General features: G+C 43.2%; 1 protein-coding gene across 3 annotated transcripts in view; it reads right to left on the minus strand.

The window, feature by feature from the left end:
- Positions 1–13,980, minus strand: part of LOC111860962 (UPF0606 protein KIAA1549-like) — a 115,584-nt gene that overhangs the window by 18,685 nt on the left and 82,919 nt on the right. For all 3 annotated transcript variants that reach the window (XM_072710323.1, XM_072710324.1, XM_072710326.1), the window contains 3 exons: positions 12,155–12,332; positions 11,736–11,929; positions 9,879–10,084 (listed from right to left, as the gene is read on the minus strand). In XM_072710323.1, the coding sequence (XP_072566424.1) occupies positions 9,879–10,084; positions 11,736–11,929; positions 12,155–12,332 (578 nt within the window). The remainder of the gene's footprint in view (positions 1–9,878; positions 10,085–11,735; positions 11,930–12,154; positions 12,333–13,980) is intronic.

A 13,980-nucleotide genomic window follows, 5' to 3' on the forward strand; every position in this document is an offset into this window, starting at 1 on the left:
TCTAAGTCGCCGGCTTGTAACTCGTCAATGTGCACAAGTCGACGCTCAAGCAAAAGTCTCGATTTTTCATAATGATGTTTCCTTTAAAATTCTTTGTGTAAATCGCCGCTTGTAATTCGTCAAATTCCCTTAGTCGTCACCTAAATCCCGGTCCCGAACAACACAAATGAATGGATTTTCCTACCTGTAAGTCGACACCCTAATCACTGCATTCCCGCCGCCTGCTTCACACGGCCTGCTTGTCACCACGGCAATGTAGAAACGGGGAAACCCCACCTATCGCACTAGTCGTTCCCTGGTCTTAAGTCTCGCGTGTATAGTGCGGTGTAGTAGAGGTATGGTGTTATATTTACTAGTCGGCAAAACGGCGAGATAGACATAAGTCGCCGAAGTGTCAACTTTATAAGTCGGCAAAACGGCGAGTTATATTTACTAGTCGACAAAACGGCGAGATAGACATAAGTCGCCAAAGTGTCGACTTAGGTGTATCTCGTCAATTCTCTAAGTCGTCACTTTTAAGCTGGTCCCGCGAGTGTCGACTTAGACCGGTTTTACTGTAGTTATATCCATGTTTATGATACTTAATGAACGTTATGATAATTATGAAGGTATCTATACCGAAAATTCTTCTTTTCAGACATTCTTTGAAAAATACAAAAAATACAGCAAACAGGATTATGAAGCTCCACCTACTTATGTTTTTGCTAATTTGCATAATGTGAAAAATCCACTTTTTTGGTCTCTTCCCACACCATTCATCCAGTTCACACAAAATTGAACTGCAGCATCTTGAGCAGACAAAGAGTTGTACGTAGGATTTTGATCAACCAAATCGTTCCGATGCTACAGACCAAGGAATTTCTTGGGCATGGCCTTTTTGCACTTAATGACCAATTTCTCATCAATAGACCATCTGATTCTCACCAAACTTGCTACATGTAGTTGAACCAACATTATAAAGCAATTCTACAAAAAGATGAAAGAGATTACATTTTGTATAACTGTTCTGGGTCAAATGACCCAACTAATTATTTAATAAAACTTTATCTACTCATAAAAATCACTGACAACAGGCAATCAAATTTCAGTAGGCTATAATTACCCATGAATATCCTCCTGAGACCCCACCCATTCATTTATGTCCATTGTAGTGGACATTTTGTTTTTGCATATATCTTTTCACTGATGTAAGGAAACATATTTATTCCTGACATGCTGTGAAATTAAAAATAAAAATACATTTGAAAAAAGATGTCTTATTTCCTCCAAAGACATAGAAATTAACCTAAACTGAAGGACACTTTTTTCCTTGGGTCTCAGGAGGATATCATGACGGGTTGACTAAGAATCATGAAATTTGGTGCCATGGTGCAACATTCCCTCCACTGTCCAGGGCTGCAAAGCAACACTGGTCAACCTAATGGTGGTGTTATAGTGCCATGTTTTACATTTTGGCTGATACAGACACTCCTCTACTTGCGAAAAAGATATGTTCTGAACGGCCATTTGTAACTTGAAATGTTTGTAAGTCGTTATTCAACATAATTTGAAGGGGTTTACGCAAGTAGAAAGAACTAGGATGCTGGGAGTACGCATGCTACGCTGCTGCACGGCGGGAGTAGTGGCCAGAAGTCGTGCTAGGCGGAATTGGCGCACAGAAAAAAAAAATGATGTTCCGGAGAGACAATGGGAGCCCAAGGAACACAATTTTGACTTACAGTCCTCTTCATTCGTATGTCTGAAAGTTCGTAAGTTGAAATTTCATAAGTAGAGGAGCATCTGTATTTTATGAATTGTCAGTCATACAATTTTTTTAGACAGTCATATCTGGTAATAAGATCATCAACCTTTGCCACTTTGATCTGAATTGGTGTAGAAATTTCGACTGCGAGCGGCAGACATTTAAACAGTGATTCATGCTGTACCTGCAAGCCCTCAGACTGGATAGTATACCAGACACATGGTACATTGCACTACTACTAACCTTCGCGGGACCTTAGGCTTTGGAGGTATTCAACACATTTGTCTATGATGACGCAGGCTATATAGACAAGTTTGAGAAGGCTATAGAGCAGTTTGTTGAATACTGTTACCCAAAAAAAAATAAAAAATCGAATAGTACATGTTTCGTTCACACATGCAGCAGCTTGCAGAGAGCTTTGTTGCTTTTGTTACAGACTTGCCTAGAAAGCTAGAATGTCCAATTTTGGAGTGTTGCTTGATTCCGTGATCCGCAATCAAATCGTGTTTGAAATTAATGACAAAAAAGTAAGAGAGAGATGGCTGCAAGAAACTGAGGTTACCTTAGTTGGAGTCATGAAGACATACTATGCTAGTGAATTAGCCCTGCACCATGTGAGAACTTTTGGTGATGGTGCAAAGGACTATGACAGCAAGGCAGAGGCCACAGTGTTCAGATGGAGGCTAAGCTACAAGAGGACTCAGAGAGTTTTACATGTAAAAGATGTGGCATTTGACACGTACATGACAGGGTTCGAAATTAACACCCGCCAACCCGCCAAATGCAGGTTAAAAATAATTTTGGCGGGTATTGATAAAAACTTACCAGCCAGTTTGGCCGGTGATGCATGAACCAATCATGCAAATCATGTCAGAGACGCTCTGGGTCGTTTGTCCCCTCCGTCCTACATTTCACATGAACACTACACTACGGGTGACGTTTTAGATACCTTTGGCAGCAGCACGCAGATACTGTACGCTTCGGTTTGCGGGTCCAATCAACGACGAGAGCGCGAAAACACAAACAAGAAATAGGAAATATCGGATGAGCAAAGAGGACTGAGCTGGACAGCGAAATAAGCTAAAATCAAAATGCTGCGGTGGTTAGGACAGACGTCAGGATCAGGAAGAGGTGAGAAGAGGAAGGAGGCAGAAGATGAAAATGTTGACAGAGCATGCGAAACAAAGAGAAGGAAGTTTAATTGTAAATGGCAGACAGGTCGTCATTGGCTAGTGTTTGATAATACAAATGCGGTCATGTTTTGTCAGATTTGCCGTGAGTACACGAAAGAAAAAAATAAAACTAACAGTTTCGTGGTGGGGATGTATAGTTAAGTTTATAACAGTTTATAACTGTATAGTTTGTTGTGTGTATTGCACTTTCTGTGCGTTTTTCATGCACTGTTAATAAAATGATCAAATTTTCATTCAGTGGCATTCATAATCTCTTATTTTCACCACGTAAAAATTTGTCTAATGGAAATTCTGATTGGCTGGTAACTTCAGAAAGTTACCAGCCACTTTGGCTGGTGATCAAAAAAGTTCATTTCGAACCCTGGTACATGAACAATGCCCAGCCTACGGAAAGGTTTGTAACAAGTGTAAGCAATGAAAATTTAGGCCTAGTAGAAAGGGGGTACTGTATGGCGTCACATTAGAGTCAAAACTCGCACGCGTAAATATGCCACTCGCGAGCGCAAAGTCAAAACTCGCACGCGTAAATATGCCACTCGCGAGCGCAAAGTCAAAACTCACACGCGTAAATATGCCACTCGCGAGCGCTAAAGTGAGACTCGCGAGCACAGGACGAAGAGCTGCGTGCGCATTCATCATAATATCCTATGGTTGCTCTCTGCGCTCGAGGGAAATTTCTGCGCTCACGTTCTGCCGGGGGGAGGTTTTGACAGTTTGGGGGCGGAGTCATGCCGTTTCTGACAGCGAACGCTATTGGCAGATGAAGTCTATCTATGTTATAAATATAATTTCACCGATTCTCATTGCCCCCTTGCCTGTTTCCCCGTCAATATAAAACAGATACAGGTACAGAACGCAGCGACACACGTTATTGGGATGCTGAGGCAGGCATTAGCTTCGGCATCTCCATACGGTAAAGTAACGTTATCATGTGTTACAAGTTTCCATAGACCATACATAATTACTATACCTCGTCATGCAACTACTTACGATGTACTGGGCCAACAATGCCAATACTCAAAACAATGTAGAGTCAGTAGTGGATCAGTATTTAGACATCTTCAAAGGTTTAGTTGTCTTACCATTCACAAATAAGATACAGCTAAAAGATTATGCTCAGCCAGTTGTTCATGCTCCCAAGTGGGTTCCTGCGCCATTACGAGACAAGCTGAAACAAGAACTCAACCACATGACATTACTGGGGGTTATAAAGAAAGCGGAAGAGCCGGAAACAGAATGCCGATATATGTATGTGTATGGATCCAAAAGACTTGAATTCCAACATAAAGAGGGAATATTACTAGATTCCAATCAAAGAGGAAATAACAGGTGAGATGGCCGGTGCACAGTTCCTTGGCAAATTGGATGCATCCCAGGGCTTTTGACAGTTAATATTGTATGTGGATAACACAAAGTACTGTACATTCAATACACTTTTGGGGTGCTACTGTTTCCAAAGGATGCCTTCTGGAATCTCTTCAGCTCCAGAGGTGCTCCATATGACCATGGAGCACATAGAAGGCATTGAAGGAGTGTATGTAGATGTGGATCTACATTAGAGCAGCAAAATGACAGGCTGATCAAAGTGCTACAAAGCATCCAGAAGTATGGATGGACACTGAACAGGGCAAAATGTCAGTTTATGTGAAGGAAATCACCTTTCTAGGTGAAAGGCTTTAAGGAGTATGTGTGGAGCCAGACAACAGCAAGGTGAAAGCAGTTGATCTTTGACAGATGAAACATCACCAAAGTGCATCTTGGGTTAAATGCCATTTTGAGGCATCAGTTCCATAGGCAAATTCATAACAAACTTGTCTGCAAAAACAGTGCATCTGAGAGAGCTGTTGCATGTCAAGTGTGAGTTCAAATGGACTATCACAAAGAAGAATGGGCACGGTTGAAAACCACTCTCAAAACAGAACCGACCCACAACAATAAAGATATCCAGTGACTCATCGAAAAATGGGATTGGGGCTCTTATTACAGATTGATGGAGAAGATTGGAGGCCAGTTGTGTGTGTGTGTCAAGAACAATGACACACACACAAGCACAAATCAGTGCTTAGGACTAGTGTATGGATTTCAGATATTATATGGCTACCAAAGTTCATGGCAGAGAAAGATCACAAGCCATTAATAGCCATTATTAGGAGGAACCTCATTGAGGTGTCACTGTGAATTCAAAGACTAATGATGAAGGTACAATGATGTTTCTGACCTAATATACGCACCAGACAAGCACACTGTGCTCGCTGACACTCTGTCTAGGCCGACAATACACAGTGAAGAACATGGTGAAAATTCCACAGAAACTGATGTGAAACTCCACATGAACCTGATCACCAAATCACTACCAGTGTCTGACATCAAATCAGCAGAAACAAAGCCAGATGTAGGGTTAGAGAGAGTCATCAAGCATCTGAATGAGGGTTAGCCTAGAGGTGAATGACAACAGTATAACAACATGAAAGGAAAGCTCTGAAAGAGTGTCGCTAATGAGCTTCTACAGAATCATCGTTCATTAGTTGCTGAGACCAGAGATGCTGAGAAGATTGCATGAAGGAGACCTAGGTAGGGAAAAATGCTAGAGGAGGGCTAGAATAGCTGTTTATTGGCCAAGAATCAATGCTGACATTGACAGGATGGTCCAAAGCTGTGAGATCTGTCTGAAACAGTAAGCAAAACAGCCAAAAGAACCTATGACAATCACAGACCTACCCAATGAACCATGGCAAAAAGTTGGAACAGACTTGTTTCACTGGGATGGAAAGAATTACCTGGCAATTGACTATTTAATTCCAGAACTTCACCAAAAGGAATGACTTTCAATATGTGACTTCAAGTCCTCTGTATTCCTAGTTAAACAGTAAAGAGAAAGGAGTACACATAGTCAAACAGCTGTTCAAGAAAGCACAAGACAATGGCTCAAATCCATATCTGACTCTTTTGAGTTTCCGAACTACACCACTGGCATGGTCTCCTGCAGAGCTTCTAATGGGACGTAAGCTACACTCCATGATTCCCTACACTACAAAATGAAATTAAAACACACTGAAACAAAGAAAAGTGTCCACAATACATAAACATAAAGCAAACTATGACAAGTCAACAAGAAAATTAGTGCCACTGGCAAGACCTGACACGATGAGAATACAACATTTGGGACAAGAAAGTCACTGTTCTGGAGGAAGTAAATCTGAGATCCTACAAGGGCAGAATGGAGGAAGAATTGAAGGAGCTTGCTGAAAACACAAGAGACGCTCAAAGAACAGACACTTGAAAATTCAAATAAAGATCCACCTTGCAGTACATCAGCTGAACCACCATCACTGCCAGATGACAGAAGAACAGCTGAGCTGACTCCCTTACCTGTGCTGAGAAGGTCTATTCGCAGTGTCAAAGCACCTGACAGGCTGAATCTTAAGAGACATGAATGGAAAAAAATTCATATGTTGGTCCTACTGTATCTGCCTAGAAGCTAAGGTTCACTGTTTTCTGTAAATGATCTAGTTAATGCTAGCTAGAATAAAAACTAGCAAACCAAAAGGACTAAGTTAAATTTAGTTAATAATAGCTAGCTAAACGAGATTTTAATTTTTTTTTATTTTAGTACTTACTTTTTTAATACATGTATGATCAGCAAGCAGCAGAGCTGGAAAAAGCTGCACTTCTAGTATTGTTTCTTTAGCTGATCTTTTTTTCCCCCAAGTTATGACATCACAACAACATGATTGGTCAGTTGCAATTATGGTCCTGATGCAACGATAATTATGATACTGTAGAAACAGCACCAACACTATTGTGTATACCACACTACCATAATAGGGGAAACCATACAGCCAGAATAAGAGATACCATACAGTCAGAATAGGTGATACCATAGAGCTGCAATAGGCGATATGATATGCATGATCTGATATTTCAGTATCGCTTATTCTGGCTGTATGGTTTCCCCTATTATGGCAGTGTGGTATCGCCGATTGTGGCTACATGGTATCACCTATTGTGGCTATATGGTACCACCTGTTTAGTGGCTTGTTTATGGAGAGGAAGTCTACAGTCTATAGAGCAAAGTTTCTCAACCCAGTCCTCGGGGACCACCAGACGGTCCACGTTTTTGCTCTCTCCCAATTGGCAGGGAATTGGGAGAGAGCAAAAACATGGACCGTCTGGTGGTCCCCGAGGACCGGGTTGAGAAACCCTGCTATAGAGGGACCCAGCTGAAGCAGCTCACAGCACAAAGAGCAAGACTCAGACCTGGAACCAGGCTATTCCATTCAGCAGCAGACAAGAAAGAGTCTGCCAGCATGGCTGGGATACAGACACACGGGAATCCATATTAATCACTCAGAGCCATGGAAAAGATTTCAAGATGCTTAAATAAATTTAGATAAGATCAGGGCCATTTGCTACGAGACAAATGTCACCTAGTTTTATTTGATTCTTCATCACCATATTTAGCACTAGAGGCAGTGGCGTAACTATAGCAGGTTCAGCAGGTGCGGTCGCACCGGGGCCCGTGATCTCTGGGGGCCCGTGATCTCTGGGGGCCCGTCACTACCTCAGACCCGCCTCCTTAAAAAAAAAAAAAAAAAAAACCTCAGCATTAAAATCCAACCATCAAATAAAAACAGCTAAATAAAGTTATCATCTTTCATTGTCGCCAAACTGTCATGTCAGAGTATATTTGTTTCTACTGAGATACAGCAAGGGTTTCTGGGAAGGCTAAATGTTTTATTGTGATTTTTTGAATGGATAGCTGCACATTGCAATCATCGTGCTGACCAAAACAAGTAGCATGCCCTTCAAACCCAAGAGCAGCTGCAAGAAGCGCCAGGAACGTAGAGAGCTAGAGGAAAGGGTGGCAAAACTCCCGAAATTAGACCAATTTGGATTTTTAACCAAGAGTGGTCGTGAGGAGGACAGGACACGTAGCAGCAGTAACTGTGAACTGTCATGCAACAGGTAAGCTCTGGACCAGAAGCTAGCCTAACATATAACACAGAACATGTTTGATTTAGACTAGGGCTGGGAATTTAGCTCATTAATTAGATTAATTAATCACAGAAAAAGTATGGATTAAACAGCAGGAGATCCGAGTCCCAGATCGCTGCTGCGTGAGCCAGAGCGCAGTTCGGTTCAGTGAGATTTGGAAGAAAAAAACGCCAAAATGGCTAATAAATGATGTCTTATTAATGTTTTTTGCCGATTATGACGATATTTTCCTTTTGGAAAAGACGCTCGCGCGTCTCCCGGTTCAACTTTGGAGCACAGCTGAGCGGCCATGCAAGGCGAAAGTGGTCACGAAGCACAAGCACACGTTTATTTCAACACTTTGCCCATCGGGAAAGTGTGTGGCATTGGTGAACCTGGTCATAGTGTCTGTAGGAGAGCTGTTGGTCGAGCTAGAGGCAGCAGGAGAGGGAAAATTGGCCTGGAATAGCCGCATTAGCTTTATCCATCCAGACCTCCAGAGGGGCGGCGCTGTGGCCGGAGTGTGTGTGTGTGTGTGAGAGAGAGAGAGCTGGGAGACGTAATGTATCAACATTTACAACTGTCATATACTGTAACCTAATTCATAGGTTTGGTTCAGTCAGTGATAAAAATGCCATGACCATTGTACCCTAAGTTATAGGCTTGTATTCAATAATTAATGGTAAAAAAAACTGCTTCTTGTAACGTCTGTATGTATGTGCGATTAAATGCGATTAATTAGATTAATTTCACAGAAGTCATCAATTCTGCAACTTGCCAAAATGCTAGTGGTAGATTATGACAGCGTAACATCCACATTCGGGGAAGTGTGTACTGCTCTCATGTTGTTTCTGACATTGCCTGTGACTGTGGCAACAGCTGAGCGATCATTTTCCAAGCTCAAACTTATTAAGACCAACCTAAGGAGCAGCATGGGGCAGGAGAGGCTCAGTGGGTTAGCTATCCTGTCCATTGAAAACACAAGAGCCAGAGCATTAAATATTAGGGACATTGTTGATGATTTTGCACAACGTAAGGCTCGTAAGATGGCCTTCTAGTGGCCTAATTCACACATATTGGGGGTTGTATGCATATGAATCATTTTCTTTTTTCTTTTTTTTCTGCACAGTTAAATAAGTTGGATTAAGTTTTGTTTCTGGGCAGTGCAAGTTTAAGCAAGCTTTCTACGCTTGAAGTTTCAGTGTTGAGTGTTTCAGTGCTTTGAGTGTTCCCATATTTCCATGCGAGTTGATGTTAATGCGGTTATATTAGATTACCCTGTAAATTGGTATTAATAACAAACTTTTTTAAAATGTTTTCACATGTAATGGATCCTATGTAGTACAGTATTTTTGTATTTAGAATTAGTAATTCTATATAAACTACCTCTGTGCTTCTGGTTCTTTGCAGAGAGGATTGTAGTCACCCTTAATGTACGTGTATTGCATGTATCAGAGCTAAAACATCCTCGGGATAAATTTGAAAAAGTATAAGGGCCCGGATTGAATTTTCGCACCATGACTATGTTGTTACGCCACTGACTAGAGGAGTGATTTGGTAAATATCACTTCCAGCCTAATTAGCATCCAAGTCTCAATGGAGAAAAATTATTAGTATGTAATTCATATTTCACAGAAATATTCTCATAAAATACTGATATACAGGACAGTGCAGAGACACAGATAAAATACCCTGAGTAAAGATATTTTTCTGAGAAGTCTCCAACCAAAACTGATGGTAACTAAGGATGGTTGCCTTTTATAAATGGATCCTTTTATTGTGTGATCTGTTGAACCGAATTCACAGTACTTGAGGATTGCTGAAAATGTTCAGTAAGGAAGATGCAGAGATTAGGTTCCCATAGAAACTCTTTCACTGCTCAAAGCTCTATTCAATCAGCCCCTTGGTATTGTGCTTTCAGCACCATGTCCTGATTGCTACTCCCCTGCAATGAACATCCAATCACCAACCTGCCCTTGTGGCGGGTAGCCCCTGTCTGCTTGGTAGAGGAGGCCTTTGACTTGGGGGTAAGCACATCTGCGTTCTCCGAGGGAGTCATCTCCTTGACAGGCAGGGGTGGGGGGGGGGGCTCCTGAATCACCGTGATGTCATCCTTGTTGTGCTGACCCAAGTGCAGCTTGGCGAAGTCAAAGCCTTTAACAGTTGGAGGCTGAAGCTGCTTGTGAAGGTTAGGTGGGTGGGGGAGGACATAAGAAAAAAGAAAAAAATGTTAGGCAGGAACAGGGCCGGGCAGAATGGGAGGACAGGGGAGGAAGAGAGAAAGAGAGAGAAGGAAATGTGAGAACAAAGAGAGAAAGAGTGAGCACATCCCTCCAGCCAAGGTGGACAGGTGCTGTAGTGCCGGAGTGAGCCAGGCCGCTCTCCAGTTATCTCGGGGACAGCCAGCCAACAGCCGGCTCCCAACATTCCGTGGCAGGCCTCATTCAGGCGGCCATTAAAAAGTCATGAGAGCGGCTGTCCGTTATGAGGCTTGAAGAGCTGGATGGACCACTGCATTTACCATGAGAGTACTGTGATAGACAGTCCTCAAGGACTAGGAATACCAAGACCCCCTCTCTGCCTCCCGAATCAGGCTTCCTCCTGCCCTCCCCCTCCACATGCTAAACAAGTCCCATCTTTAGAAAGCCACTACACAGGCTATATGGAGGCCCCCTGGTAGTTAGCTGGGGTCAGCTTAGGAGGCTAATGGGCAACTGTAGCACAGCACACAGCCTTACCTTAAATCAGCACTTATTAGATCACTCATGCTACTGAGCTCCTGAATTCAGGAATTCATTTTACCTCTAATGAAGGGCTTTATGAAGTCAGCCCTCCAAAGCTCAGCCAACAAAATTAGCATTTTGGGGGCAAGCAGACAAAATGCATGGAAAACCTACTACCAGAACAAGGATCTCCCCATGGATTTCTAGAGGATCTTCCAGTTAAAACTGGATGACACACTGAAGCAGTGCTCTTCTCACTACCTCTCACTACCTTCTCTCTTTGTGCTTGCCTGCTCCTCTCAGCAACAAAAGGTGGTCGTGAAGTGGCAGCAAGCTGAAGAGCGGAAAGAGAAGAGCAGAACAGGGAAGGCCCATTCGAGGAGCTGGAGTGAAAACATGCAGATGGAACCAAGGACCCGCTGACTAGAGCATTGTGACCTAAAGTAAAGCGGCCCATTGGGGATAAACGATGGGCAGGGCAACACTGCTACTAATAGAAAAAGAGAAGCAGTGTGAGCAAGTCAATTCTGGCATGAGCCAACAGCCAGTGGCACAATATGCCGTGACCACACAGAGATGAAAAGTGGGGCAATTGGAGAGGAGGCAGGTTAGCGGCAGCTGTTGTTAGCCTAAGCACTAAAACATCAGCAAGGTCAGTTTGTGAGGACCCAGCAGTCCCACTGATCTGAAAGCCGTCTGAACGCATTTTGGATACTGGGCTGGAAACCGGGTCAGACCTGCACAATTACTTATTAATCTCAAGCCAGAAACATGGGAGAGATCCACCCCAATGTCAAGGACAAACGGTGTGTTACAGCTGGCACATCACCATGGCATATCCCAGAGCAGTGTCACAATCAGGGAATCTTAAGCAAAATAATGCAATGGAGCACACTGGCTATAATACAACTTTATTTGCAAGGCACGCCCTCCTGACTGACATCACTGGGTCAAAAAGGAAAAGAATGCCTCCTTCAACAACAGCTATGGAAGAAATTACATGCTTATTGATCCAACATTAAATGAATATATGTATAGACCTGCAGAGCTGCACATTATGTGGATGTTATGACACACTCTGTCCTGCAGAGGGTGCACACCCACCTCCTTCATCTTCTGCCTCTGCTGGATGGTGCTCATGGCGTCAGGCTGGAACTCCAGCTTGTCAGAGCGGCACAGCTTCCAGTAGAGGATGGCCACGATGCCCACAGCCAGCACCACGGGGGCCACCACACCCACGATGATCCATGTGTTGTTGGTGTGCGTCTCTGAGGGTGGGACAGTCAGCTTCTCCACCGCTGTAGAATAAAAGGGCATCTGGTTGCACCATGCCAAAACGACTCAGGTTCTGCTTTCGTTCTGGGACCAAACCTCTAAATATGGCATTAAAGCTACTTCATGTTCCCTTCTGATAAGGGAGCAAACATTTGCCATAGGATTCAACAAGCTCAGTATGAAATACCAAGAAAAAATAAATGATTCAGACACATATATACACACAGACATATACAGTATATACTCACGCTGTGCTAGCGTCCCCTGCACCCGGTAGCCCAGGACGATGGCGGCCCTCTGGACATCCACCCGGTTCAATAGACTGGAAGTGGCCACAGCCGGCAGCCTCTCCCCAGTAGGACCCTCCACAAAATACACCATCTCCAGGGGGTAGTCTGAGCCCTCCAGCCTGGAAGTCTTCACAATCTGTGGGAGTGGGGAGGGTGCCGGGATAAGCAATGATCCAGGCCTAATCACATGTGACCTGTCACATGGGACAAACTATACATGGACATGAACAAGGCACAGAAACAGAGGAACAGCGAAAGCATCAGGCACAGGGTCCATTCAGCACACAGTACAAACACACTAAATAGTGTGCCAAACACAGAAGTCATGATGTCACCACAGCAGCCTACAGGCACTGATGCTGCTTTCAGAACTGACACCTGTATCTACTGAGCCACTGACAGCCTTCCACTGCCAGACTCAGTTGTACCCATGTCTCACAAGTAGACCTTTTGGAGCCTAGATTGTACGTTCCCTGACTCGGTTTATTAACTTCTTTGTATAAACTGATTAAAAATAACAAACATGTATTGACTGATTACAGGTAACACACCTCTACTGACTGATTAGAAGTCACCCACATATACTGCAGGATTACATGTAATACACCTGTACAGACTGCTACAGGTGACACATTTGAACAGGCCGCTTACAGGGAACATACCTGTACTAACTGATTACAGGTAACATACCGGTACTAAGTGATTACAGATAACACTCCTTTACTGACCAATTACAGGTGACATACTAATACAGGGGAGTATAGGAAACACCGACTACTTATGGATGACACATTTGTCCAGGCAGATTACTGGTGACATACACTCACCTAAAGGATTATTAGGAACACCATACTAATACGGTGTTTGACCCCCTTTCGCCTTCAGAACTGCCTTAATTCTACGTGGCATTGATTCAACAAGGTGCTGAAAGCATTCTTTAGAAATGTTGGCCCATATTGATAGGATAGCATCTTGCAGTTGATGGAGATTTGTGGGATGCACATCCAGGGTACGAAGCTCCCGTTCCACCACATCCCAAAGATGCTCTATTGGGTTGAGATCTGGTGACTGTGGGGGCCATTTTAGTACAGTGAACTCATTGTCATGTTCAAGAAACCAATTTGAAATGATTCGAGCTTTGTGACATGGTGCATTATCCTGCTGGATGTAGCCATCAGCCATCTTTCCCATTCTGACATTCAGTTTGGAGTTCAGGAGATTGTCTTGACCAGGACCACACCCCTAAATGCATTGAAGCAACTGCCATGTGATTGGTTGATTAGATAATTGCATTAATGAGAAATTGAACAGGTGTTCCTAACAATCCTTTAGGTGAGTGTATATGTACTGACTAATTACAGGTGACACACATGATTTCACAACAGACCCAATGATTTGACAAAAGGAACATTTGTACATAATAAGCTCTGTATTTTCCACTATTTCCTAGTTTTGTTTGAAGGTTCAGTGAGTATCACTGCTGCCTCCCACCCCCCAGGTTGCTGGTTCGATTCCTGGTTGTGGGGTCTACATATCACAGTTCTTGTATTAACCTAAGTTTACCTAACACAGACTAAAGACATGCAGTTAGGTGAACTGGTGTTGCCAAATGGTTCATCATATGTGATGGACTGGCATCCCATATTGGGAGTTCCCTGCCCTGTGCAAACTGGGATCCATTCCAAGGTCATCGTGACCCTCTATGAGATATTTTGGTAGCAGAACATCTCTTCCTTAGAATGCAGAACAGAAAATCCTCCTGCCTCTCAGGGCTCCTGTAAAAT

This window comes from Paramormyrops kingsleyae, chromosome 3 (assembly GCF_048594095.1).
Source record: "Paramormyrops kingsleyae isolate MSU_618 chromosome 3, PKINGS_0.4, whole genome shotgun sequence".
NCBI classification, from domain to species: domain Eukaryota; kingdom Metazoa; phylum Chordata; class Actinopteri; order Osteoglossiformes; family Mormyridae; genus Paramormyrops; species Paramormyrops kingsleyae.